At 42.0% G+C, this 26,662-nt stretch overlaps 2 protein-coding genes across 2 annotated transcripts in view; both read left to right on the top strand.

Annotated features, from left to right (window-relative positions):
- Window positions 1–211: 211 nt before the first annotated feature.
- LOC146634681 (protein NLRC3-like) overlaps window positions 212–26,662 on the top strand; it is a 256,953-nt gene continuing 230,502 nt past the window's right edge. The window contains exons 1-2 of the mRNA XM_085343754.1: window positions 212–255; window positions 1,378–1,513. The gene's annotated coding sequence lies outside the window, so the exon portion shown is untranslated. The remainder of the gene's footprint in view (window positions 256–1,377; window positions 1,514–26,662) is intronic.
- On the top strand, window positions 3,374–6,089 carry LOC146634689 (protein NLRC3-like). Its single transcript, XM_085349938.1, has 3 exons — window positions 3,374–3,406; window positions 3,526–5,350; window positions 6,053–6,089. Exons 2-3 carry the CDS (start codon window positions 3,723–3,725, stop codon window positions 6,087–6,089), a joined length of 1,665 nt encoding a protein of 554 aa, XP_085206064.1. The 5' UTR covers window positions 3,374–3,406; window positions 3,526–3,722.

Raw genomic sequence — 26,662 nt, 5'->3', positions numbered from 1 at the left:
TCTGACCCCTCCCCAAACCCTCAAACCCTCCTACCCACCTCGACATACAAACTCTGTGTGGCTTCACGTGTTCCTCTTGATGTTTACATGATCGAAATAACTTGAACACAAACACAAACAAACAAAGAGGAAGACCGCACCGGAAGGAAACAACTACAAGTCCCAGCATCCTCTGTGTTTAGGGAGCAGCAGTGAAAGTGAAAGTATTGAGCCTCCGTTCAGAGCAGCAGGAGGAGGAAGGTGGAGCTGAGGCAGGTGAGTGTTTACATGAATATGTTTCTTCTTATGACATAAAATAATTCCACGCTGTTCGTGTCTGTGGGTGAAATGTGAGGCCGCTCGGCTCCTCTGAGCGCTGGTTTCCTGTAAGTAGAGAGGAAGTGAGTTTAGCTGAGCCTCCGTTTAGTGTGAGAGAGCAGGAGGAGAGTGAGAGCTGTGCTGAGGCAGGGTGAGTGTTAACACCGCTCTGACATTACTGTGTCTCTGTGGCGGGAACAACAGGCTCCGTCAGTGGAGGCAAAAATAATCAGACTTTGGTTTTTCAAAGGAAACAACTTTATGTCGGAAGTTCCCGCACGCTCATTGGATAACGATGTGTCAATCTCGAGTTATTAGCCAATGAGAGTGCGGATTCACAGAAAGCCCCGCCTTTATCACGGGACTTTAAAAACTACAATGGCGACAGAAACTCCGTGAGTGGAGTTCAGGGTGACGTTATGAAACTGTGACGTTTGAGCCACTTCCTGTTCTCAGTCCCAGCGTCCTGATCACCGTGGTTTCTGTTGCTCTGATATCTGATATTGATTATATTGGTAAACAGGCTGTAGCATAAACATCAGGTCTGTTCTGAAAACTGGCTTTATTTTTTCAAAGTAAGGGAATATCTGTGGTCTGATACCGCGGGCTCATGGGCTAAGGACTTGGATTGACAAGTCAAGCGCAGATGATTGTGTTGTTTCTTATAAAGGCTTGTGTGTGTGTGCCTTCCTGTGTGTGTCCTTGTGTCAGTGGAACTGAATCAGTGTGTTAGAGAAAGTGCTCCTCTGCTGTGCCGTCATCGTGTGGATGCTTCTTTTAAAGTTGGAACTCATGTTTTTATGATCTGCTTCATTTCATTGAACCTTTATTTCTAACCATGAAGTCCCTTTGAGGTTACAGCCTCCTGGTTAGGTTTAGGCTGTTATTGTGCTTCAGGCTGAAATATGAGGAGTAAGGAGTGGGGCTGGTTAGCCCTCATGACCCTCACCATAACACATACGTCACAGGACAGTGTTTACCACAGAAACTCCATGAAATGATCAATGAGAACTTTAGAAACCCGTCAGTGTGATGCTTCCAGTACAACAGCACCTCTGAGTGTGTGTGTTTGCCTCTCAGACTAACTCCACCCTGACATCAAGAAGATGGAGGAAGAGGATGGAGCAGGATCTGCAGCATCCAGCTGTGTGTCTGTGAGGAGTGACCGGTCCAAAGGAAACCCTCCATCGTTCAGGAATGAACCTGCAGCAACAATGTAAGAGAGCTGCTGACTCATTTATTCAGTGTAAATAATGATTTTTGATGCAATGGGAGAAGAAAAATGACAAAAACAGTTTTTAAAATAAGGATTAAAATATTAAAAACTATGTTTTTGAGTTTCCTGATGTAGCACAAAAATATATGAACATAACTGTATATAGGACAGATATTTTACGGTTCTTTTAGGCAGCACCAAAAAACAAAAAGACTATTTTAAGCTGTCTGAGGTAGTGAGTCAACATGTCACACTGGGTCAAAGGTCAGGGAGTAAAAGTGTGTTTTAAAGGAGGTTTAAAAGCAGCGAGTGAAGGAGCCTGTCGAGGTAAATCGTTCCATAACTGATCAAATTCAGTTGGTGGACCTCTGTGTGAAATCAAGCATCTGGTTCACAGAGAGGATAACCCTCACATGGGCTGTACAACATTATATAGGGAGACAAAAACAGAGATTATCGTAGCCATCGCTCTCTCGCATGGACGTGGCAGTCTTGCTGTCTGCTGCGAATCCTCCCCGTACCTCCGTGACCTCGTCTGGTATCTGCTCCCTCCTCTGTAAGAGACAGTAAAGGAAAACACGTCTCTGCCCAGTCTTGAAAATCTAATCTTATCATCCATTGTTCTTCTAGGGCCTCTTCTTCTTGTGGCCTCAGCTAACTGCTAATATTTAAATGGCTAACATTAACATGTGTGCCAGCCAGGTTAACATTTATGATGAACTATGATTAATTAACTGATGTTGAAACTGGAGCTTTACTGACCTCTGAAATTCCTCCTAAAGTGTTATTCAGTGTTGTGACAGTCAGCTGCTTCAGCTGCTGCTGGGATGGGCTGTGGCAAAGAGAACAGAGAAAATCCAAATCAGAGTTTTTCTCTGAATTAAAAGCAAGGAAACAACAATATATTCTACATGGTGAAACTGATGGTTTCTGGTGTTTGGGTCTGTTTTTCTGTATTTATGCAGATAAAGTGTAAACTCAGATGAATTATACCATCAAATGTTAAAGGAAAATATCAGGATGAGTGTCTGTGAGCTGAGAAGGACGTGAAGCGAGCAGTTTATCCCAGAGCTGAAGCTGCTCTGTGTGCAGAGATGAGCTCAGATTCCTGCTGTGATTGATCAACAGTCACAGAAATGTAGACTTGTAGTTATTACTGCAGTATGGTCACAGCAGATACTGATAAACATGTATTATGAGGATGGATGATCAAGTTTCTCACTCTCTCCTTTAAATCTCAGTTTTTTTCTTCTTCACAGTTTATCTGTTAATTTATTAATGAATAACACTGAAAGAGTTTCTGTTATATTTCCCCTTGAACATCAGCTTATTAGGGCGGCATTAGGAAATAGCCCCCCTCCAAAGAATGAATAAATGAATGATGATAATAATAAAATGATTCAAAAGCAGAGCTCAGAGTGGTAGAATGGTCAAACATGGATCCACGGGTGGTTCAACTGCATTTGGTGACGTGACCAAAGCAAATCTTTCAAATAATCCCACCATCAACGGGATGTTGTCTCCTTTACTACGGTTACTTTACTTGGTCACCGTGTGAATTTCTTTGAAATGAACCAAATTCTTTTATTTGTCCGTTGTTGCATATTTAACCTCTACAGTCAGGAAAGGAGGAGATGAGGCCTCAACAATGTTGGGTTGTAGCTGTGCTTCAGGTTAGAGTGAGTGTCCATGGAATAAATGTAAGTCAGTGAACTGGAAACATGAGTGTGTTCAAACTTTGTTTTCCTTTTTATAATGAGTCTAATCAAAGGTGGACAGAAGTATCTCCACTGTGACTTTTCTGTGTCACCATCAGAGCTTCTGCACAGTGTGGAGAAAGATCCAGAAGCAGAGCTGGACTGCAGACAGCCAGTCAGAGCAGCTGTGTACAAAGTAAGACTGAACATCTGTCTGCTGATGGACTCATTTCTGAAAACTGGACTTCTTGTGTTGTTCAGACATTGAAGAGTTTTCTTTCTCTTTAGTCTCGTTGTTTTTCTTTCTTTCAGCAGATGTTGGTCTGCAGGAGGTTTTAGATGAACATAAGATCAGTCTGAGGAGGAGATGTGAACGTGTGACTGAAGGAAGTGATGAAACAGGAAGTAGAACCCTCCTCAACAGGATCTACACTGAGCTCTACATCACAGAGGGACAGAGTGAAGAGGTTCATACCCAACATGAGGTGAGGCAGCTGGAGACAGCTTCCAAGATGGACGCCCTCCATGACGCTCCAATCAGGTGCCAGGACATCTTTAAAGCCTTACCTGACCAACAGAGACCCATCAGAGTGGTTCTGACCAACGGCGTGGCTGGTGTTGGAAAAACCTTCTCAGTGCAGAAGTTCACTCTGGACTGGGCAGAGGGCTTGGAGAACCAACATGTCAGTGTGGTGGTTCTGCTTTCATTCAGGGAGCTGAACCTGATCAGAGATGAGCAGCACAGTCTTCTGGAGCTGCTCCATGTTTTCCATCCAACATTACAGAAGGTCACAGCAGAGAAGCTGGCTGTCTCTCAGCTTTTGTTCATCTTTGACGGCCTGGATGAAAGCAGACTTTCATTGGATTTCACCAACAGGAAGCTGCTGTCTGATGTCACACAGAAGTCATCAGTCAGCCAGCTGCTGACAAACCTCATCCAGGGGAATCTGCTTCCCTCGGCTCTCGTCTGGATAACTTCCCGACCCGCAGCAGCCAATCAGATCCCTCCTACATGTGTTGACAGGCTAACAGAAGTACGAGGCTTCACTGACGCCCAGAAGGAGGAGTACTTCAGGAGGAGATTCAGTGATGAAGAGCTGTCCAGCAGAATCATCTCCCACATGAAGACATCCAGGAGCCTCCACATCATGTGTAGTATCCCAGTCTTCTGCTGGATCACTGCTACAGTTCTGGAGCACATGTTGACTACAGAGCAGAGAGGAGAGCTGCCCAAGACCCTGACTGACATGTACTCACACTTCCTGCTGGTTCAGACAAAGAGGAAGAAGAACAAGTACCACGAGGGACATGAGACGAGTCCACAGGAGCTGACGGAGGCTGACAGGGAAGTTCTTCTGAAGCTGGGGAGGCTGGCGTTTGAACATCTGGAGAAAGGAAACATCATGTTCTACCAAGAAGACCTGGAGCAGTGTGGTCTGGATGTGACAGAGGCCTCGGTGTACTCAGGAGTTTGTACAGAGATCTTCAAAAGAGAGTGTGTGATCTTCCAGAAACCAGTCTACTGCTTTGTTCATCTGAGCATTCAGGAGTTTCTGGCTGCTGTCTACATGTTCCACTGTCACACCAACAGTAAGACAAAGGTGCTGAAGAACTTCCTTAAACCAAAATCTTTAATCAAGATGATTTCCAGTCTTTTTGATGGCGATGAGCTCCAATCACTTGATGTATTTCTGAGGAGAGCCATGTATAAATCCCTCCAGAGTAAAAATGGCCACCTGGACCTATTTGTTCGCTTCCTTCATGGCCTCTGTCTGGAGTCCAACCAGAGACTCTTAGTAGGTCTGCTGGGTCAGACAGAGATCAGTCCAGGAACCATCCAGAGAGTCATCAACAACCTGAAGGAGATGAACAGTTATGGAATCTCTCCTGACAGAAGCATCAACATCTTCCACTGTCTGATGGAGATGAACCACCTCTCATTATTTCAGGAGATCCAAGAGTTCCTGAAGTCAGAGAACAGATCAGAGAAGGAACTCTCTGAGATCCAGTGCTCAGCTCTGGCCTTCATGCTGCAGATGTCAGAGGAGGTTCTGGATGAGTTGGACCTGCAGAAGTACAACACATCAGAGCGGGGACGACAGAGACTGATTCCAGCTGTGAGGAACTGCAGAAAGGCTGGGTGAGTCCAGATGTGATCATTAACATCATTGATCAGTGTAGGTTAGTAGTTTAATGTTGAAACTAAAATCAGATTGTAACCACAAAGTGTTTGTGTCCGTACGCTGCAACCTTCCACACCATTCCTTTATTGTACAGACTCAGCAGCAGCTCCATGGATCCCAAATCCAAGAGTGGAGAACAGATTTGAAGTGTGTCACATCCATGCAGTCACAGCTGTTTCCACCATGTTTCCACTGATATTAATCCTGTTCAATGACACGTTTCATATCAGTGAATATGTTCTTTAGGACGTCCACTGACATGTTTAAGTGTCCTGCTGGAAATCACTCAAATCATCCATGAAATCCATGAAAAATCCTTTTAGTGTTTCTAACTTCAGCCTCTGTCCTCTCTCTCTCTCCATCCTCCTCACTGCTTCTTTCACTGATAATCACACAAACATCGTATTCAGCTACAAAATAACACAATAATATCATCTGATGATCATTATTATAAGAGCAGGATCCATATTTGATATCAGAGTAACACACTGCTTGGTTATGTGCAGTCATCATCAGTGACTGTGGGTCAAACAGAAGCTCTCTGATTGGTTGCTGACCTTGGTCACCTGTCCACTCTCACCTGTTTGTGTTTGCTCTCTCTTTGCTGTCTCCATCCTCTCTCTCCTTTCTCTCCCTCTCTGTCTTTGTACGTCACTCAGGTCCAATGGAAACAGTGACATTTACAAACGTTCTTGAATAATTTATAATACTTTGGAACAACAGTAAAACAGCCAAAAAAGTGTAAGACTGAAGCAGGTCCAACCTTATAACCAATACGGGCTCCACCCCAAACAATAACCAAATTCCCTAATATACTAAAATCACTCAGCAGTCCAACTGCTTTCCACGGTCCAACCGTATTAAATCCTTTAGCGGTCCAACCGCATTAAATCCTCAGTACTGTCATGAGATTCTCATCAAAATCAAAGCAGACATTCCCCAGTAATTTCAGTGAGTAGACTTTAATTTGTAATGTCCAATTTGGCACACTTTGGAAATAATTCAACAGGTAGTGCCTTACCTTTGGATAAGCGGCTTAGAACAACAATGAGAAAAAGAGAGCTGATTATTAGCTCATCAAAACACAAAACAAAATCACAATGAATTATCGGTTAATTTCATTTAAAATAATTCATTAAGTATTTATGTACAATTCAAATTAGTTAATTACATATTTTGTTGGTTTGTTTTCTATTTTAATTATTTTACTGACACATTTAATGAATTATTTAATGATGTATTTATTTAATTCACGTTGCTACTCCTGGCCCTGCATCGCTGTTCATAAATACATTTTATTTGTCAGCTTCACCCATCAAAGTCAGGGGGCGGGGTTAATGCTGATCAAGTCAACACCATTGCTTTGGTCTGGTGGGCGTTCTTTTAGTGGGCTTTTCTCAATACTAAGTAGGCCTACACACCAGGGTTTGGACATGTGTGGACCCAAACTATACTTTTACCCTTTTTTGTGTGTCACCAAATACACTTTAATATTTTCTAGACAAGAATGTAGTGGCGTAATCTTTAACCTCTTTTGGCTCCAAACAGAAGTGACAGACTTGAGCAGGGTTCATTTAAAGGCTGACAGAAGTGGAGTGGTGACGGGGAGATGTTTGACAGGACAGTGTTTCAGCCTCCACAGGTTCATGTTGTGCTCCATCAGTCAGTGAAGATGAAGTCAGTGCTGATGAGGCTGTAGAGTGTGTGAGGGATGTGAATGAGGATGATGAAGATCTGATGATAGCAGATAAAAACAGGCTGCAGAGACTTTGAGCCATACAGGGCACACAGTGTGTGTACAGAACAGCTGAAATCATTATGGAGGCCTCACTGGAATATGGAAGCATCACAGTACAGCTTCAGTGAAGCATTAAAGTCTCTGATATGAGATGAGAAATGAAGCAGCCAGAGCTTTTTCATGAGTGGAAATCCACTGTGACTGTGAGCTGCTGCTACAGCCTCCAGATTAGCCAGCAGCTCATCCTGCTCAACATGGACCTGTGGTCAGAGTGTGTGCTGGATAATCCGGCCCAGGATGAGGCCAAACTGACATGGGATGAAATGTCTGTCACATAATTGAGCTTAGTGTAGTTTCATTTCTGCACAATTTAAAAACAACCAAAACTTTGTTCTGTCTTTTCTATGTTATACTGTAGACTTTCTTTGATACTGTGTCCAAAAGGAGCAGCTTTTACTTTGAAGGGGAGGCGTCTCTGTTTCCTCTTCAGGTTGGATGATGGAAGCAAATTAGTAGCTGTGTCCCAAAACGTCGGCTGCATCCTCCAGAGGCTGCATTTGAAGGCCGATTACGTCACAGCCAGGCGATGAAGGCTGTCCGTATTTGTCGACTCCTTCAAATGTGCCCGACAAATGCGTCCTTCATTTCCCCGAATTTGAAGGATTCGTCGGGTGTGTCCTTCGTGGCCCACCATATCCCAGAATTCATATCCCAGCCAAATTTCAGCTGCCAACAATGGCGGCAGCTACTAAGTTTTCAAATTACTCTTATTAATCTTTCTGGGTCACAAAATAAACTTTTAACATATTTTCAGGCGAGAAAGTAGCTGTGTAAACTTCAAATATCTGCTTGGTTTATCAAGACATCGCATATTTGCAAAAGTGTGCCGACGTTTTCGGAGACGTCTGTTCCCCACCCGCTCGCTAGCAAGCCGGGGGGTTCAATGGTCACTCCAGCCGGCGAGAGCAGCGGACGCCCGGCTTCATCGTTTTCAGACCCCGCTCTTTGGCTACTCAGGTGAAACACGATATATAAGTCACTCGGATAACTTAAAAATGTAATTGTTTGCCTTTTTTCTGTGTTTTATTTGTTCCGGAGTAAATCGGTTTGGCTGAGATCAAAGTTCCTCCGGGATTTTCACACAGCTGAATAAACGTTAAACAGGAAACTGATTAAACAGAAGTGTGAGACGGTCGAGAATTTACGCCAGTGTCCTGTTATATTTTAGATAGCAAGGAGCAGACGGCCGAGTTTATTAAACTCCACCAACACAGCGGTGACGCAAATCTGAAGGCTAGACCGTCCCATTTCACAGCCTCGCACTTCCAGACTTTTCAGTCTTTGAAGGACCCGGCCCACGTAGACCGCGAATACCGGGTCCTCCGAAGGATGCAGCCGACGTTTTGGGACACAGCTAGTGTGCGATGTTCTTTCAGTGTTGCACTTTGTAGACGCTCCCTGAGCACTGGTCTCACAGCCAGCTGCACATAGAGACCAGTGTTGTTAGTCCAGGTCAGAAGATGACTTGTTGGAATGAAAATGAGCTTGTAGTTTGTCTGCTTTAATAATGTGACTGGAAAAAGGTGTTGGACTTCAAATATGTCCATTTCTTTCACACTTCACCTTTAAAAGTGAAGCCTTGTGGTTCCTGGAAGGAAAAACACGACTTTTTCAAGTCTTTGTCCTGTTTTTATGAGAAATGTACGACTTTAATGTGAAACATTCAGAGTTTTTTCTCTTGTTGTGTTTGTTTGAAGCTGCTTCCTGTTGGCTTCAGCTGTTTGGAGTTTCCATTTTCTAAACTTCTACATTCTGAACCTTCTTCAGCTCTGAACAGATGATGAAACACTGAATGATTTCAAGCTCACACTTTGTCTAATAAACTTACATCTTTCATTCTTTATACAGATTGATGGACTGTGGTTTGTCAGAGATCAGCTGTGATTATCTGGCAGCAGCACTGAAGTCCAACCCCTCCCATCTGAGACAGCTGGAGCTGAGCTGCAACAACAAGCTGCAGGATTCAGGAGTGAAGCATCTGTGTGGTTTCCTGGAGAGTCCAGGATGTGGACTTGAAACTCTGGGGTCAGTCAGCATGTTTTAGTTGTGCTGAGATGAATATGATGTGAAAGTTGTGCTGACACTAAACTGCAGACATCAGGCTGATATTATACTGATCCACACTGAGGATCTTCATGGTAAAGTCTGTTTTCTTCTTCTCTGGTTTAGTCCATTGACTGCAGCAGAACAATGTTCACATTTCAAACAGTGAGACTCAACGTATGGCCCGTGGCCCACACGCGGCCTGCCCACCTTTCCTGATTCAGAGAGAGGGGACCCTGATTAACTGTGTAGTGTTCTTCCTCACAGTTCTAAGTATCAGACACAACAATGAATAATCCACAGCTGACTGTCTTTAGCAGGTCAAAGGTCACGGCACACAGCAGGCAGTGGGAAATATTATAATTCTGATCATTTATCAGCACATATCCATATGTATAAAAACAAAGCTGACACTGTGAGACTTGATCAGAGGTGTGATCATCACAGCAGAGGCCTTTGTGTCAAAGTCACTGAGGATCAAACAGAAACACATGAAGCAGATTTTCCTGTTCTGGCTTTTTATAGCAGATAACCTTCAAAATATTCTGCAGTCCATCAAAAACTGAAGCAAACCATGAATCAACATGTGAACATGAGCTGATGCTGCTGAAGTGAAGCAAAGTTACAGAGGTTTGATTACAGACACAGCTGAGAGTTTGTAATCTGTCATCATTTTAAAAGGTTTACATTTCTTCAGTATATCCACATTTGCAGCTGGTACCTCAACCTCCACTTGTCCAACACAACTGCTGTCCACTGCCTCCATGACATTGTGATTTTGCTGTTGGTCTTCTGTCAGATCTTCATCAATCACTTCTGCACGGGGCACACCTTCAGACTCTGCAGCTGCATAACGAAAGCCTGTAAGATAAAATTAGACATAAGGTAAATGTACACCAATATTCCAATGACAGGTGTGTGATTCATCTGGAAGTTATGTGCGGATTAGTGTACAGTGATAGCAATTTAGTATGTTTTTAGAGGGGGGGGGGTTGTTTACCTCCGATGGGTGCTCTTTTTCGCTTCCGTTGCGTACGCCTTGAGTGCCGGTCCGAGTCTGATACAGGTATGTCGTCATGCCCCATGTGCAGTGTTGGTTCCCAGTCTGGATTTGTTACATCCATTTCATATGCTGGTTTGCCTGCAATAATGCCAAATCATAAGCTACTCAGTCGACATGATGTGGTTCTGCAGCATCACACATTAGCATGTTTTATCTCATTATCTATGACCTCAGCACGTTGAAAATAACACTAAAAGCCTTTCAAGAGTGATATGAATTAATTTAGAACTCACCGGAAAGAAAATGCCGTGAGCAAACCAACAAAAAGCTGGGGATTGCAGAGAACTCGATATCCCCTCGTCTCACCGCTGCAATCCAAGCCTGACGTCTTTGTTTAGTAATATCGGATACATGGGATCCCTCACGTTGCCTCCAGGATGGAAAACGATGAAAAGAGAGCCCGTTATCCAGCTTCTTGCCTTCACGATCGTGTGATCTAACGTTGCAACCGACAACACAACACGTACGATCCATAGCTGAAATGGTATCCTTTGGCTGGCCTACTGTCATGGCGGAAGGGGGCGTGGCCCATCTCCCGTGACATCACGCTCCAAAGCCCTATAGGTGGGAAAATGTACCATGTCGACCAATCAAAAATGATATGGAAACATGACATTTGGTTGTTTAGCAAAAGGGGGAAGTTTTAGGAGTGACCGGCAAGAGAGAGCGAGTGAGCGAAAGAGAGAGAGAGTTTTGATACGTGAGAGATTTGTGACGTTTACCGTGTTTGGTCTCAAGTTAGTTTGTTGTCTTGTGTATTTAGTGTGTAGCTGTTGTTTTGTTTTGTGTGTCAGTTCTACTAGTGATCGTCACAGTTGCTGCCTTAAAGCCAACAAAGGCAGATTGCAGTGTAAACGCTGAGTGACACACCTGCTGTCAGACCTGCAGGTTTATCCCTGTGCTGTTCTCATATGTGTTAGAGTGACACAAACTATTGTTTGACACCTGATTGTTCTGTAAATAGTTTGAAATGATTATATGAAAAACGTCTGAGCCTTGGCTGCATTTTTTGGTAAATAGTACCATATAACTTTGTTGTTTGCAAAACGTGTGCGTATTTTTAAAAGTGTACAATCTCTATTTGCATTTCAAGTTATGAAGATGATTCGTTAAACATGTGTGTGGTTTTTACAGTCAAAATATCACTTTCTACTTGTATTTTAAATTTTGTCTGAATTTAGATAAATTGTGCTGCTACAGTTGGTCAAAATGAGAAAATAACAGATTGGCAAGATAAACTGTTTTTAAAGGTAAAATATAGAGGCCACATCAAAAGTAGTCAAGAAGGGTTAAAGGCTAAAAGCAAAGTTGTCACCAAGTACTGTTTATATTTGTGTGTATTGCTGCAGCTTTTTTGAGTATTAATTTGGTGCCTTTGTGTGAAATAATGGTATTGTGAGTGATCCATATAGTCACAAAGAATAGCCACTTGTTTCTGTGCTACCAAAGTTCCCCGGCTTTCATTCAAAATGTGTTTATCGTCAGCACCTGCACATTAAACTACTTAAACATTATAAATGTCTTCAAGCTCACACTGAGGCCTGTGGGGTACTATCAGCCACTGAGACAGTACACACATTTATATGTGTTTGTATATGAATATTTCATACTTTAAGACTGCCTGTTTATTTTAGGGAGATGAACAAAATACATTGGAATTGTACAAAATAATATCATGGATGATAAATTAAATAGATTTTAAGTAGATGCTTGTGCATTCTTAAAGTCTTATATGTTGAACTGAACTATGTGATCTGTTCAAAGCCTTAATCTTAATTTGAAGTGAAATGTGCATTTTGAGTTTATACACTATGTATATAAGGCGACCGTTTCCTTTTGCAGTATTTTTGTGTGGTGTACTTTTCTATGTCTTAACAAAAGGGGAACAAAGGTGTTTAAGTTCACCTAGGATGATGTGTTTTAATTTTCACATGGTCTTGCTTGAATTTGACCCTGACAAAGGCGTATGAACTCTGTCAGCTGTTTGGAGTTTCCATTTTCTAAACTTCTACATTCTGAACCTTCTTCAGCTCTGAACAGATGATGAAACACTGAATGATTTCAAGCTCACACTTTGTCTAATAAACTTACATCTTTCATTCTTTATACAGATTGATGGGCTGTGGTTTGTCAGAGATCAGCTGTGATTATCTGGCAGCAGCACTGAAGTCCAACCCCTCCCATCTGAGAGAGCTGGAGCTGAGCTACAACAACAACCTGCAGGATTCAGGAGTGAAGCATCTGTGTGGTTTCCTGGAGAGTCCAGGATGTGGACTTGAAACTCTGGGGTCAGTCAGCATGTTTTAGTTGTGCTGAGATGAATATGATGTGAAAGTTGTGCTGACACTAAACTGCAGACATCAGGCTGATATTATACTGATCCACACTGAGGATCTTCATGGTAAAGTCTGTTTTCTTCTTCTCTGGTTTAGTCCATTGACTGCAGCAGAACAATGTTCACATTTCAAACCTTCAAAGAAGAAGAAAAATCCTCCACTGGATAATTCACTGTGAAACTCTCCAACTCTTCATTCCACCTTAAAGTCTGTCTGACACTGAAATCCAAAGCAAAATGTGCGTTTGCTTTACAGACAGCAGTCCAACACAAACATACACACATCATCCAAAACACAGTCCAACATCCAAATCTCCTCCACTGCCAGCATGAATGATGGGAAAGAGAAGGAGGAACACTCTGACATTCAGGGTTAGAATGAGTTTCATGAAGCAGACTGTGAAGATCAAAGCTGCATTAGAAAGCTTACATGAATGAATGAGTGGACAGAAGTGGACAGAGATCATCTGAAGCACTTCAAAGGCTTTAAATCAGCACATTTCTCTTTATTCTTTATCAACTCTGTTAGTTTCTCTCAGTTTTCTGTGGAATGAAGCTAACAGCAGGCTAATAAGATGCTGACCAATAGGTTTCTATTAAAGGTTGTAATTTGTATATGAAAAAGTGCTTTGGCTCAGCAGGGATCAGCTTACAGGTAGAATACAGCTGCTGGATGGGATTAGCATGTCATAGCTATCTACCAAACTGCTAACTGGGGGATTTCAGGCCATCTATGGATCATTTTTGCTAACTGTTTATTCAGCTTAGGCTCACAGGGCTGCAGCCTGTGCCCTAGCTGTCATAGGGCAAGAGGCGTGGTCCACCTGCACAGGTGAGCAGTCCATCACAGGGCCAACAGAGAGAGACAGAGAAGCACTCTCTCACATCCACACCTACAGCCAATTTAGAAGCACCAATGAACCTAAGCAGCATTTCATTGGACTGTGGGAGAACATCCAACCTCCACAGAAAGGCCAACAAGCTTCAACCTACAACCTTCTTGCTTTAAGGCACTAGTGCCAACCACTTTTCCCCATTTCAGCCCAAATCCTGCATCTTCCTGTTTCTGACTCCAGGCCAGCTCCACTAACACTTTCTCATCAGACACTGCCACCTAGTGGAGGAAGTCTTAGTTCCATTTGAAGCTTCAGATTACAGTTAGTTCCTTTACAAAGAGGTGGAGGTGGTGGGGCCACAGCACCATCATCACTGAGTGCCATAGGACACTTAACCTTTGTTTCCATATGCTGGGAACTTCCTGTTGTTCCAAGGAGGACTGGAAAATGTGTGAAAATCTCCCAGTCAGTTCCTCACAGCACACTTCAATCATTTCCCTCCCACAGCATCAGGACCAGGGCTTTTTCTCTCTTTGGTCCCACTAAGAGATTTCCACACAAACACCTCATCAGTGGGACTCTCAGAGCTACCAGCCCTTTGCTACAATCACAAAGCTCTTCATTGAAATCAATGATATCAAAGCTGGAATCAAATGAGTCCAAGTCTTCTGCTGATTCAGCATCACATTCATCTTTGCTCCTTGTTCTGCATCCCCACCATGGACTTCATTCCTTTCCAAGCCAGCCTTGAGTGTCCTTTATTCAGCTCATCCTCTGCTTTACTTTTACACCTGATTTTAGCTGCTTTATCTCTCTTTCAACAAGTTTCTGTGCCTCAATCTTTTTCTTCTCTCCCTCATAACAAGACAGCTTCTTCTGCCTGAGAACATGTTGGAGTGATTTACTAATCCAGGGCTGCTTATTGGGGAAAATACTTCCTGTTTCCAAAGTAATCCCCATTTTTCCCAGAAAGAAATGTAAGTAGAAATCGATGATCTAAGTGAGAACATGAGCCTTTAAAAAGTCCCAGTGGGAGCAGTCAAAGCAGTCCCTCAGTCCCAGTATAGAGTCTTTGGTCCAGACTGGAACAACTGTGTGCCCAGTTTGAGCTCTCTTCAGTGCTGTGACCTGACAGACCCAGAGGGGCCATCACATCACATTTAGAAGCTCCCCTAATGGAGCCACAACACATGTCCAACACTTAGTCTGTCTTGTTGGACCAACTGGAAGAAATGATTCAAGGACTTAGTCACAGAACAGAGATTCAAATCTCCAAAATCCAACTGGCTGCATCAGGACATATAGTCTGAAACTCTGCACAGTTTCCTGTTTGAAGCTGCTTCCTGTTGGCTTCAGCTGTTTGGAGTTTCCATTTTCTAAACTTCTACATTCTGAACCTTCTTCAGCTCTGAACAGATGATGAAACACTGAATGATTTCAAGCTCACACTTTGTCTAATAAACTTACATCTTTCATTCTTTATACAGATTGAGGCTCTGTGGTTTGTCAAAGATCAGCTGTGATTATCTGGCAGCAGCACTGAAGTCCAACCCCTCCCATCTGAGACAGCTGCACCTGTACGGAAACAACCTGAAGGATCCAGATGTGAAGCAGCTGTCTGATCTTCAGCAGAGTCCAGACTACAGACTGGAGACTCTGGAGTAAGTAGAGTGATGGAGTGAGTGGGTGGTGCTGTCAGCAGTATTGTACTAAACACAGTCAGTATGAAACAAAGATCCAGTGTTTCCTGTAAAGCTGCAGCTTCTCAGTGAAGCTGTGAGAGGAGAATGGTGACAGGCTTCAGGATTGGACACAAACACTTCCTGTTTCTGACCTTTATGGTCACCATAGTAACGGCTGACACGCTCAGATCAAACACTGTCAACAGCCAATCAGCTCTCTGAACAAAGCAGCACGCAGACCAATGACTGCATTCATTTCCAAGTTTAAAGCAGTGAAGAACACAGTCTGTAGGTGAGGAAGAATTTAGTGAGAGCAGATGTTTGGATGGAATTCCTCCAGTTAACAGCTGGAACCGTCCATCTGGATTGTTGGGCTTGTTGTTGGGGTTCCTACAGAGCTCAGAGTGGACACACCAAGGTTCTTCTAATGAATGAAAGTCCAAACTCAAACTAGGAGGGAAAAACATTTTCATCAACTTCAATAAAAATCCAAAGATTAGAAAAAGTGAAGCAACAATGAGTCCTAGTACAGTCCCAGCACTGAAGTCCCTGCTGCTCTTTATACTGGATGTGCTGCATCACTGACTGACAGCTGATGAAGAGTCTCTGGAAACACTCGTTTATCTCCTCTGCTCTTCCTTCTTCTCTCTGCAGGTGGAGCTGATGATGGTAAACAGGACGGTGTGTGTGCTGAGAGAGGAGGAGCTGTGTCCTGATGATCCAGAGAGGTTGAAGCAGCAGCAGCTTGTGTGTAGAGATGCTCTGACTGGGCCATGTTACTGGGAGGTGGAGAGGAGAGCTTCATCCAGCAGTGACTGACAGAGGAATGAGAAGAAGTGCAGATGACTGTCAGTGCTGCAGAGTGAACTGCTCTGAGAACAGCTCCACTGTCAGACACAATGTAGAGTCCAGCATCATCCCTGTGTGTCCCTCTGGATCTGACAGAGGATCATCAGTGTATCTGGACTGCTCTGCTGCTGCTCTGTCCTTCTACAGTCTCTGCACAGTCTCTGTCTGACTCTGGCTTCAGACCCTCCTGGATCAAACTCACCTGGAAAGACTTTCAAACATCACTCAATAGATTTGAATACAGAATATATTTGATATATACTGTAGATGTACTGTAGAGTTGCAGTTTGTCACTTGTAAATACAGTCTGTGAGCAGCTGTGAGCTGAAAGATCTTTCTAGAAACACGAAATGTTTTCACTCTTCTGTTGCTTTTTCATATATTTCCACAACATTAATATTGATCCCACCTGTCTCACCTGTTTCATGCTTTTATACATAATAACAGGACACGTGTGATCTGAGCGCTGCTGTGGTTGCTGTGCTGCACGTCTTCATTTAGATAACAGAGACATCTAGTGGTTCAGAGGGAGAACTGCAGGAGGTGGAGCTGTGTTTTAGCGTGGAAAACTTTTTATCTTTTAGGCGCAGATACAAATATGACAAGTATCAGTGTGAGATACAAAAGGTCACATCAGTCAGCAGAGGGAACAGTGATCACACAGCAATGTAAGAATAGAAACATAACAGTGAATCTGGACATGTTTACAGATGGAAGCAAACAAACAGGATGTAACACTACATTAAAGCCACAAATGGGAAGAAAACAAACACAAAGGAAAATATATTTGATCTCAGGAATCCAAATCAGATGCTTTAGAGCAGGGGTCGGCAACCCTGGGCACGCGTGTCACAGCTGCCACGTGAAGGGTTAACTGATGGCACGACCATAGCTGGACTGGCCATCGGGCATACTGATGGTGATTTTTCATTTTTATGGGCCAATGATGTTTTTTTATGATTTTTTTTTTTTTTGTAACGGTATAAACGATGGAAGGTGGTGGATTGGCCGGATGCTGGTCGATGTGTAGAAATAAGTCAGTTGTTTGGTGGTGGCTATGGCGGAGCTTCCACAGAGGCAGCAGGTGGATGAGTGAAAGGGGAGGCAGGAGGAGCAGAGACCCGAGGCGGCCGCCGGTCCGAGTGTTGGCCCCCTTGAACTTTCCCACATTTTGTCACATTACAGCACAAACATGAATCAGTTTTATTGGAATTCCACGTGAAAGACCAACACAAAGTGGAACGGAAATCATACATGATTCCAAACATTTTTTACAAATAAATAACTGCAAAGTGGGGTGTGCGTAATTATTCTGTCATGGAAAAACACACTGCCATCAACTGTTTTGTTTTTGTCAAAATCACTGTAGTATAATCACTGTACCTTTATATACATGTGACTTATATTAATGCTGCTGCCCTCTTGTGGCTAAAGTGTAATTATGTTCTTGTTATTAGGGAAAACATTTGAGAGTAACATGACAAATGAGTCAGCACTTTGGCTTCAGCTTAAGAAATCCTCATTTTTATGTCATCAGTTATAGTTGCATGTATTCATTATCATAAGTTAACCTTTAATATTGATGTCTTAAATTGATTTTACTTAAACTAGCAATAATTTTATGGTTGCATTAAATAAATGCATCACTAATGAATGAACTATTTCAGTAATTCATTTAAAAAAATCTACATAATCAATTAAAGATATATATTAATAATGAATTATCCATTAATTTCATTTAAAATTTTTCAATATTTGTTTATATACAATTCAAATTAGTTAATTACATATTTAATCAATTATTGGTTTGTTTTCTATTTTGATTATTTTACTGACACATTTAATGAATTATTTAATGATGTATTTATTTAATTCACGTTGCTACTCCTGGCCCTGCATCGCTGTTCATAAATACATTTTATTTGTCAGCTTCACCCATCAAAGTCAGGGGGCGGGGTTAATGCTGATCAAGTCAAAACCATTGCTTTGGTCTGGTGGGCGTTCTTTTAGTGGGCTTTTCTGTCACGGCCTGCGTGGCAGACTATGATGAGGGGAAGGAGGACCCAAATGCCAACACGTTCTCACTCCTGTATGGAGGACCACAAGAGCCACGCGCATCGAAATAAAGAATTCTGTGCTTAAGTAATGAATTATAGAATAAATTCTGCATTTGTAAATTCATTTTTGAATTCCCATTTAATAAACTGATTTTTGAAATGCTTTTAAAAACTGCATTTCAAAATCCTTTTTCCAATTGCACTTTAATAAACTGCATAAATTGCATGAATGAAGGGATCCTGCAGCGAAACGGAGAGCCCAACCTCTGACTTAGTGCCTGTTTACTCAGTCTGACCACCTGTGAAGTTAACGCGCTAACGTGGCTAACGCTAGCATCACCACACGTAGCCCCGTTATTTTAAGGTCATCTTAGCTCATGAAAGTTTAACGTCGCAGCTGTACGAGCTAGCTACGTGTTTTGTAAGCTGCTGTGCTCTTCACAAATAAAGCTGGAAGCAGCTCAGACTATTAGAACCAGCACTGAGGCCTGTTACATTTATGTTAGAGCAACAGCTGCAGCCTTTAAACTAGCGATTAAAATGCTGACAGTAATCAGAATCAAAAACGGTTTTATTGCCAAATGTTGAGCAGGTTTACAACATTAGGAAATTGCTGCGGTGCTTCAGTGCAAACATACTGTCATATAACACTTAAATAAAAATAAAAATAAGGATTAAAAGTGCTAAGTAGATAGATATATACATGAGTGCAGGTGGTGATCAGGGCCAAACATGGAATGATGCAGTGAACACAGCGTAGGGTCACGTGGTAGTGGTGGGAACAGTCATACGGTTATTGTTCATGTGTCCAACAGCAGAGGGGAAGAAACTGTTCTTATGGCGAGAGGTTCTGGTGCGAATGGACCGGAGCCTCCTGCCTGAGGGGAGCAGGTCAAACAGACTGTGTCCAGGGTGAGAAGGGTCAGCTGTGACTGAGCTGCACGCCCCAGTGTCCTGGAGGCGTACAGGTCCTGCAGAGATGGGAGTCTGCAGCCAATCACCTTCTCAGCAGAGCGCACAACATGCTGCAGTCTCTGTTTGTCCCTGATAGTGGCTCCAGCGTACCACACGGTGATGGAGGAGGTGAGGATGGACTCGATGATTGCAGTGTAGAACTGCATCATCGATCATATAATCCATTGTTTCAAATTAGACCTAAAACTCCCCCTTTTGACACATCTTCATGTGTCAAACAAAACCACAACTAGAAAATTAAAAGAAAAAGGTTCATCAGATCATTTCTCAGGAAACCTCAGCGATTCTCCTCTCGAGTATATTTGCTCCGGGCCTGCAAACCTGTGTTTAAATAATAAAATCAGTTTAATTATCATGTTCGATCTTTTCAGCTCCTGGCTCCACCCAGAGCCTGCATCCCCAGAACGACCTAGAAACAAAACCTGTATATTAGCATCAACTTCACATTTAAACTCAGTTCCCCCCCTGTCCTTCCCTCACTGTGATCCACTCTGTGCTATAAGAAACTAAACTTAAAACACAACAGTTATCAGTCATGTGCTTCATACAAAATGTGCGTATGTTTTAGTTTCACGTTGATCCTCTGAGTGTCATGGTACTTCTTTTAATTTGACTTTATCAAATCGAACCAAAATAGGTTTGCTGTCTTTACTTTGCTCGTTTCCCTCCAGCACCACCTCGTATCACATGCCCTTTCCCTTGGACCAGTGTTTGTTGTTCCATAACTGGATTTGGAATGTGACAAGTCCACCAATCCCCTATATAACTCCTACATTTGGCTTTGGTTCTGTTTTCCTTCTATAAAATGTCGTTGACTTCTACAGTGGCCTGCTTTGGTTAATGGTAACATCAGTAATATCAAACATTTTCTCCCCTTCAGCATTTGGCATTTTCCCAACAATATAATGTGACACCATCATCTAAACCCAGTCAATAAAACAACATTTTCTTAAAGCAAACATCAGCAACCCAAAATTAGCCGCCCAAGGGTGGAGTCTGCAGCTCCACTCTCATGTGAACCTTTCGGTCTCCCTCTCTCTCTTGTGCTCCTGCCAAAAGCAAAGCAAAGCATCCACCCTTTTCTTACCGGCGTCGTGAATTGTTTGTCAACATCTACTCATCCTAACGCTGGTCCAGTCTTTGTCACGGCTGCACAGCAGACAAGTGGAGCCTCACGCGCAAAGCATCAGAGTCTCCACCCTCATCAATATGAGCTCATTTATTTGTTCTTTCTTTTGTTTTTAGAAAAAGAGTTCTTTATGATCTTGGACTGGATTGACTCGCTGCAATCCTTTAGACAGGAACTCGCAGGTTCCCACAGGTGACCTTTCCCTCAGCCCATTGTAATCTGGAAAAGCTCACCTTATATTTGCTCTCACAACAATGTTTTACAGCGCTGTTAATTCAATCTTGCAGGCCTGCTTAGAACAAAGAAGGAGGAAAAGAGAGCTGATTATTAGCTCATCAGAGCACAAAACATCATCACCAAAGGGGGCGACACCTGACAGTTTTCTCTAAGTGCACTGTTACAGAAATAATGAGCCGCTCCTCGACATGTCCATGTTTAGTAAAACTCCCTCTATTGAAATAAGAAAACAAGCCAAAGCTAACTGACAGAATGAACCCATCACTAAAACAACAACCCCAAAAATCTTCATCACAGAAAAGTTTTGCTTACTAATCCAACAATATGTTGTGGGAATTAGAACTTTCCGGGTCATAAAGCTTTTGCCCGACTCTTGGCTTAACTAATACTGACATAGTCTGAAATCAGACTTAAAGTCACTCCCTCTGTTCATTTAGGATAAATGTATCTATATCTGATTTAGGCTAAGTGCCTTTTGTTTAGATGAACTGCTGGACTTCCAGACCAGCAGGTTTAGGGAAGTCTTTATGGGGTCACACTCTGACCCCCCCCCACCACACACACACACACACACACACACACACACACACACACACGCACACACACACACACGCACAGGCAACGTACTCTTTGTTTTCTTTCCCTTCCACTGAGCTTACAAAACCTCTGACAGGAGAAGTCAGGCATGTGTTTCCCCCACCTCCCCTTTTAGGCAGTAATAAAATAGAAAACAAACAATCAAACAGGCTAAAGCTAGAGCACAAGCAAAGACAGCACCGGTGACTAAGTTCTCCCATACTGGACGTACGCTACCACGTGGGCTCAAACAGCAGCACATCAGCTCAGTTTACATACTGTTGACATCTTCATCAGAGGGTCAGCAGGGAGCGCTGCTGAGCTGCAGTGGTCTCCACCAGAGTGACGGAGCAGGAATCACAAACAGCACAAACCCACCGTGTTGTTTCCACCCTGTTCAGGAGATCTGAGCCCCCATCCCTTTTTTTCATGTTGCAGCTCTGCACTGCAGGCCCTGAACGCCTCCCGGTTACCCTCAGTGTGCTTAGAGTTTAATTTACAACCGACGAGCTCACAGATCATCTGCAGGCAGGTGAACGAACCCTTAATGTGAGGATAATAGCAGAGCTGAGCTGAGGTCAGAAATAGTCAGGAACGGTGTCGACACAGTGAAGTCAGGTGTTTGGGAATTTGTCTGATTATCAGTTTGGGGGGGTCGGTGTTGTGAAGAGAACTGAAGAGCATGCAGGAAAAATACCGCATGCTGAAAGAAAGCCTGGATGAAACACTGTGCCAAAATAAAGACCTTCTTCAACAGAAAGAGCAACAGCAGGAAAGACTGAAAGAAGGAAAACGTATCGTCCAGGACTTTAAGTCTAAAAATCTAAAACTGCAAGAGTTTTGTAATCAGCTGGAGGACAAAGCAACTAAAGTGGAAGAAGAAAAGGACAAACTGGAGAAACGCTGCTCACAGATGCAGAGAAGGATCGATCAGATAGCGAGAAACAACTCCGAGCTCGTTAAGGGGATTTTGGTGGAATTCAATAACTTGAAGCGTGAAAACACTCAAATGCAGGCGCAAAAACAACAAGAAGACAAAATACATGAAGACCTGCAGCTCACGCTCCAAGAAATCCAGAAAAGAAACGAGCAGTTAGAAGACAAGCACAAAGAGGTCCAACAGAGAAATGCAGACATGCACAAGGACAAGCTGATACAGGAGGCAACATCCAAACAACTCAAAGACAAGCTTGAAGAACAACAAGCAACATTGGAAGAGGTGGAACAAAGATGTGAGAAACTTGAAGAACAAAACGCAGAAACCATCGATGAGCTGAGAAATCTCATCCTGGAGAAAAAAGCGCTCGTGGAAAAGTGCATGAAAAAAAAGAGAAAATGGTTCCACTTGTTCCGGAGGAGAGACGCTACTGCTTCCTCACCTGATGTAGCCTCGTCTTGCTCCACCTCTGTTAACCCCCCCAACCAGTCCCGGCCGTTGACTGTCCCCTCCTGAGCCTGGTTCTGCCGGAGGTTCCTGCCCGTTTAAAGGCAGTTTTTCCTCCCCACTGTCGCCAACTGCTTGCTCAGAGGGGATTGTTGGGCTTTTCTCTCCTCTGCCTTGTTTCTTCATTTACTTGTTTAACTTTTTTCATTATTACTTCATTTTACCTTGTTTCTTCATTTACTTGCTTGTTTAACTTTTTTCAACTTATCTAAATAATAAACCAATTAAATTTATCCTTTGAGTATTTTTCATCTCATCTTTACAGAATCTTTCCAAAACATTTTCAAACATTCAGATCTGTCTTTTATTTTCTTCTTGAAGCCTCATAAATGGTGAACTAAAAACCCGGAACATGGTTTGAAACATAGTTTCAGCCGAAACTGGCATAACATGCTGTGTGTGTGTGTGTGTGTGTGTGTGTGTGTGTGTGTGTGTGTGTGTGTGTGTGTGTGTGTGTGTGTGTGTCAGGGTATCACTAGTTAGGTCATCATGTTTAGACTCATTCACTCCAAAATTATTTAGGCCAAATCTTTAAAACAGTGTCATTTCATACACATTTTCAATTCACTTCAATCGCACAAATGCAGAAATAATTATTTGCAGTATCTTATTTATTATGAGAATGTCATGCCTGATCATTTGTACCTACACCACCAAAAATGGGGGCAAAAGGGAGGAGATCATGTTTAATCGGTTATAAGAAAAGGTCAGAAATATAAGTGCCGACATGAGCAGTGTCCACAGAAACCTCTGACTCTCAGCTCAAAGCTCATATAAACCATTTCTACAACCAGCAAACAAACAAAGACACCGAACAGTTAAAAGAGCAGTGACGTCACCACGAATCTGTGGTCAGGTAATATCCATGTTTTGACTGATGATTTTCTGGAGTTAAATGTGAACCGAAGCATATTTTGGGTGTTATATGCTATTAAATACTTTTTAATTTATTTAAAAGTATTTAATAGCATATAACACCCAAAACATGCTGGGTGTGGAAATAAGAAAATCAGAATTTCCTCTGTTTGAGTCACAGTAACTTTGACATAGTAACATTTGCAGTAAGTCCTAAATGTTCACCTTTAAAATCCCTCCCTCTGTTCATTTTGCCCACATCATGTTTCAGTGGTTGGCCTCAGGTTCTTCAGCTTCCTGACAGTCTGAAGTCAGCTGACAGAGTTTCACCTGCTAAATACACAGAAAATCTTGTTAAAGCCGCACAGTTTGCCCAACAGTAATATTCCCATTAAGCCCTTTCTAAACACTTTATAACAATGTGTCATCACTAAATTATAAACTTCTTCTCCAGGTCTGCACGACTGCACTTAGTCACAGACTTTATTTAATTGTCCTGCGGCTGCTATCATATATTTTACCAAACAGTTCTTCTCACACAGTCACAGATATATTTCTCTCAATGCAAACTTCACTCATGTCTCAGACAGGAAACTTGAGTTTTTCTTTTTTTTCTGTCCCCACTCATTCAACTAATTTGCATATTGAGTCACATCTCGAGAAGTTGCCCTGACAACAGAAATGCATATTCAAAACATTGCTGCATAATTCAATTATTATTATTTTATTTTTATTTCTACAGTCGTCACTTCTTTTGCTCAATCAGCTGGAAACCACTTCTAATTCACTATTTTAAACCTGCTTTAAGCTTCTAATCCCTGGTTGGTCCTCCCAGTCTCTTTTTCCTTGTCACAAAAGTCGCTCTATTGTCCTGCAACTTCCTGAGTTATTCCTCAGCTTCAGCCTTTAAGTGTGTTAAATCTACACCATTCAGCATTTATGTCATGTATTCACATTCATGAGTGTAAGCATGTCTTCATTGCGTGTATGTTGTGTGTTCATATTAATATTGAGTGTAAGCTGGTCTTCGTTGCCTCGGTGTGTTTTTATAATCAGATTTAATTCCTGCATCTTTGCGCTGAACTGTGGATTCAAACTGTCTCACTTCTGATTCTCTCCAAAAACAATTTCACATGTGACAATTTCTACATGTGTGTTTTCTATTTTTCTATTCATTTATGTATTATTAGTTCATTTATTTCTTTATCTCTCTCTCTCTCTTACTTTTTTTATTTACCTTTCTGTTGCGATGCTCTGGATGTTTCTAAACCCCACAAATGCAGTCTCACTGTTCAACCCAATTTTCCTATGCTGGCATCCTGGCAGCTGCACGCTTGACTTTTCTCAGTTCATGGGCAGTTATTTTGCGCCTTGGTTTTTCCACACGCTTCTTGCGACCCTGTTGACTATTTTGAATGAAACGCTTGATTGTTCGATGATCACGCTTCAGAAGCTTTGCAATTTTGAGACTGCTGCATCCCTCTGCAAGATATCTCACTATTTTTGACTTTTCTGAGCCTGTCAAGTCCTTCTTTTGACCCATTTTGCCAAAGGAAAGGACGTTGCCTAATAATTATGCACACCTGATATAGGGTGTTGATGTCATTAGACCACACCCCTTCTCATTACAGAGATGCACATCACCTAATATGCTTAATTGGTAGTAGGCTTTCGAGCCTATACAGCTTGGAGTAAGACAACATGCATGAAGAGGATGATGTGGACAAAATACTCATTTGCCTAATAATTCTGCTCTCCCTGTAGACTTTTGTCTTATCGCCTTAACCTCCATGGTCTCAAATTCTTTAAGGATATAATTTCTTTTAACCGGATTTGGGCAAATTTCATTTATCAAAATATTCCTGATCACTTTGTTTGTAAACCTGCTGTCACCAAATTCAACTCCAGCTATGCAGAGCTGCCTCAGTCCAGGAGAAATTTTAGAGTGCACAATATCTTCTTTTATCATTGATCTCAAAGGGACTGGGATGGCTTTCACTGGGGATTTATATCTCTTAGCAGTACATCTTACATCAAATTTCTCACAAAACGTCTCATGTTTTAGTAAGACCCTATTATCATCCATAAAATGAGCTACAGCCCAAATCCCTTTAGATCTCCATTCATCCACGTACACAGATTTCCTACACAAACGGATATACCTGTTGTTCCATATAGGGGTGTTGTGAGGAGTAAAGCTATGTTTATAGATTAATTTCCAGTAGAGACGGACCTGCTGATGGAAAGCTGAGAGTTTAACAGGTAACGAACTGCAATCAAAGTCACAACGTAACAAAAAGTCTATTCCACCCATTTTGCCAAAAATCACATTGGGAATAATGTTCCAAAAGGAATTTTTGTTCCTAATGAAAGATCTTAACCATTTCAATTTTAGTACACCATTCATAACATCAAAGTCAGTGGCATTAGCCCCACCCTCTTCATAATTTCATAATAATCACATCATTTTTCTTTATATAATGACATTTCAAGTCAAGTCAAGTCAACTTTATTTGTCAATTCTGCCACATGTACAGGACATACACAGAATAGAAATTGCGTTACTCTCCAACCCTAGTGATTAGAAAAATGCAAATAAAATAATTAAAAAGTAAAAATTTAAATAAATACAATACAATTTTACGTATAACAAAAAAAAGCTATGCAATATACAATATACAATATTCAAGTAAGAGTACAATATTCAAGTAAGTTTGTTCCTCCATATGAACCTAAAATTAAGAGTATTTATAGATTTAATTAGTTTTGGAGGTATGGGCAGAGAAAAGGCTGGATAGATGAGTCTGGACAGACTGTCCATGTTGGTTAGCAAGCTTCTCCCAAACAGAGTTATGTCCCTTTGCAGCCACATGTTTAAAATTGACTTACACTTTTCTATATTGGTACAGATATTCTTATTTTCTGTTGATGTCTTATCCTTGCAAATTACAATGCCCAGATACTTCACCTCTTTTTTGATCTGCATATTATTTATTGCTTGCAGGGGACACTCATGCAGAGCTAGAATTTTGCATTTATTAATATTCAGCTGTAGGCCAGAAGCTTTGGAGAAATGGTTGATCGCCTGCAAGGCTAAAGGAATCTGGTCCTCATTTCTTAGAAACAGGGTGGTATCATCTGCCAGCTGACTGATTATTATCTGTTCACCCATCACAGTTAACCCCTTAATGTGACTGTTTTTAATCAAAATAATTCCTCTGACACAGAAGACCTACATTCCTGGTTTAATTCTTGCTGTCAAAAAATCATGGACTCTGTGGCTCCTTTAAAAACCAGGCAGCTTAAGGCTAAACCTGAGCCTTGGTTTAATGAGAGCAGTCGTGCTGTTAAGAGGGAATGTCGTCGAGCAGAACGGAGGTGGAAAAAGGA

The sequence above is a fragment of the Diplotaxodon limnothrissa genome, linkage group LG3 (assembly GCF_057381915.1).
Source record: "Diplotaxodon limnothrissa isolate DT_005_m linkage group LG3, D_limnothrissa_male_GT1.1, whole genome shotgun sequence".
NCBI classification, from domain to species: Eukaryota; Metazoa; Chordata; class Actinopteri; order Cichliformes; family Cichlidae; genus Diplotaxodon; species Diplotaxodon limnothrissa.
This window is presented reverse-complemented; position numbering and strand designations above follow the sequence as displayed.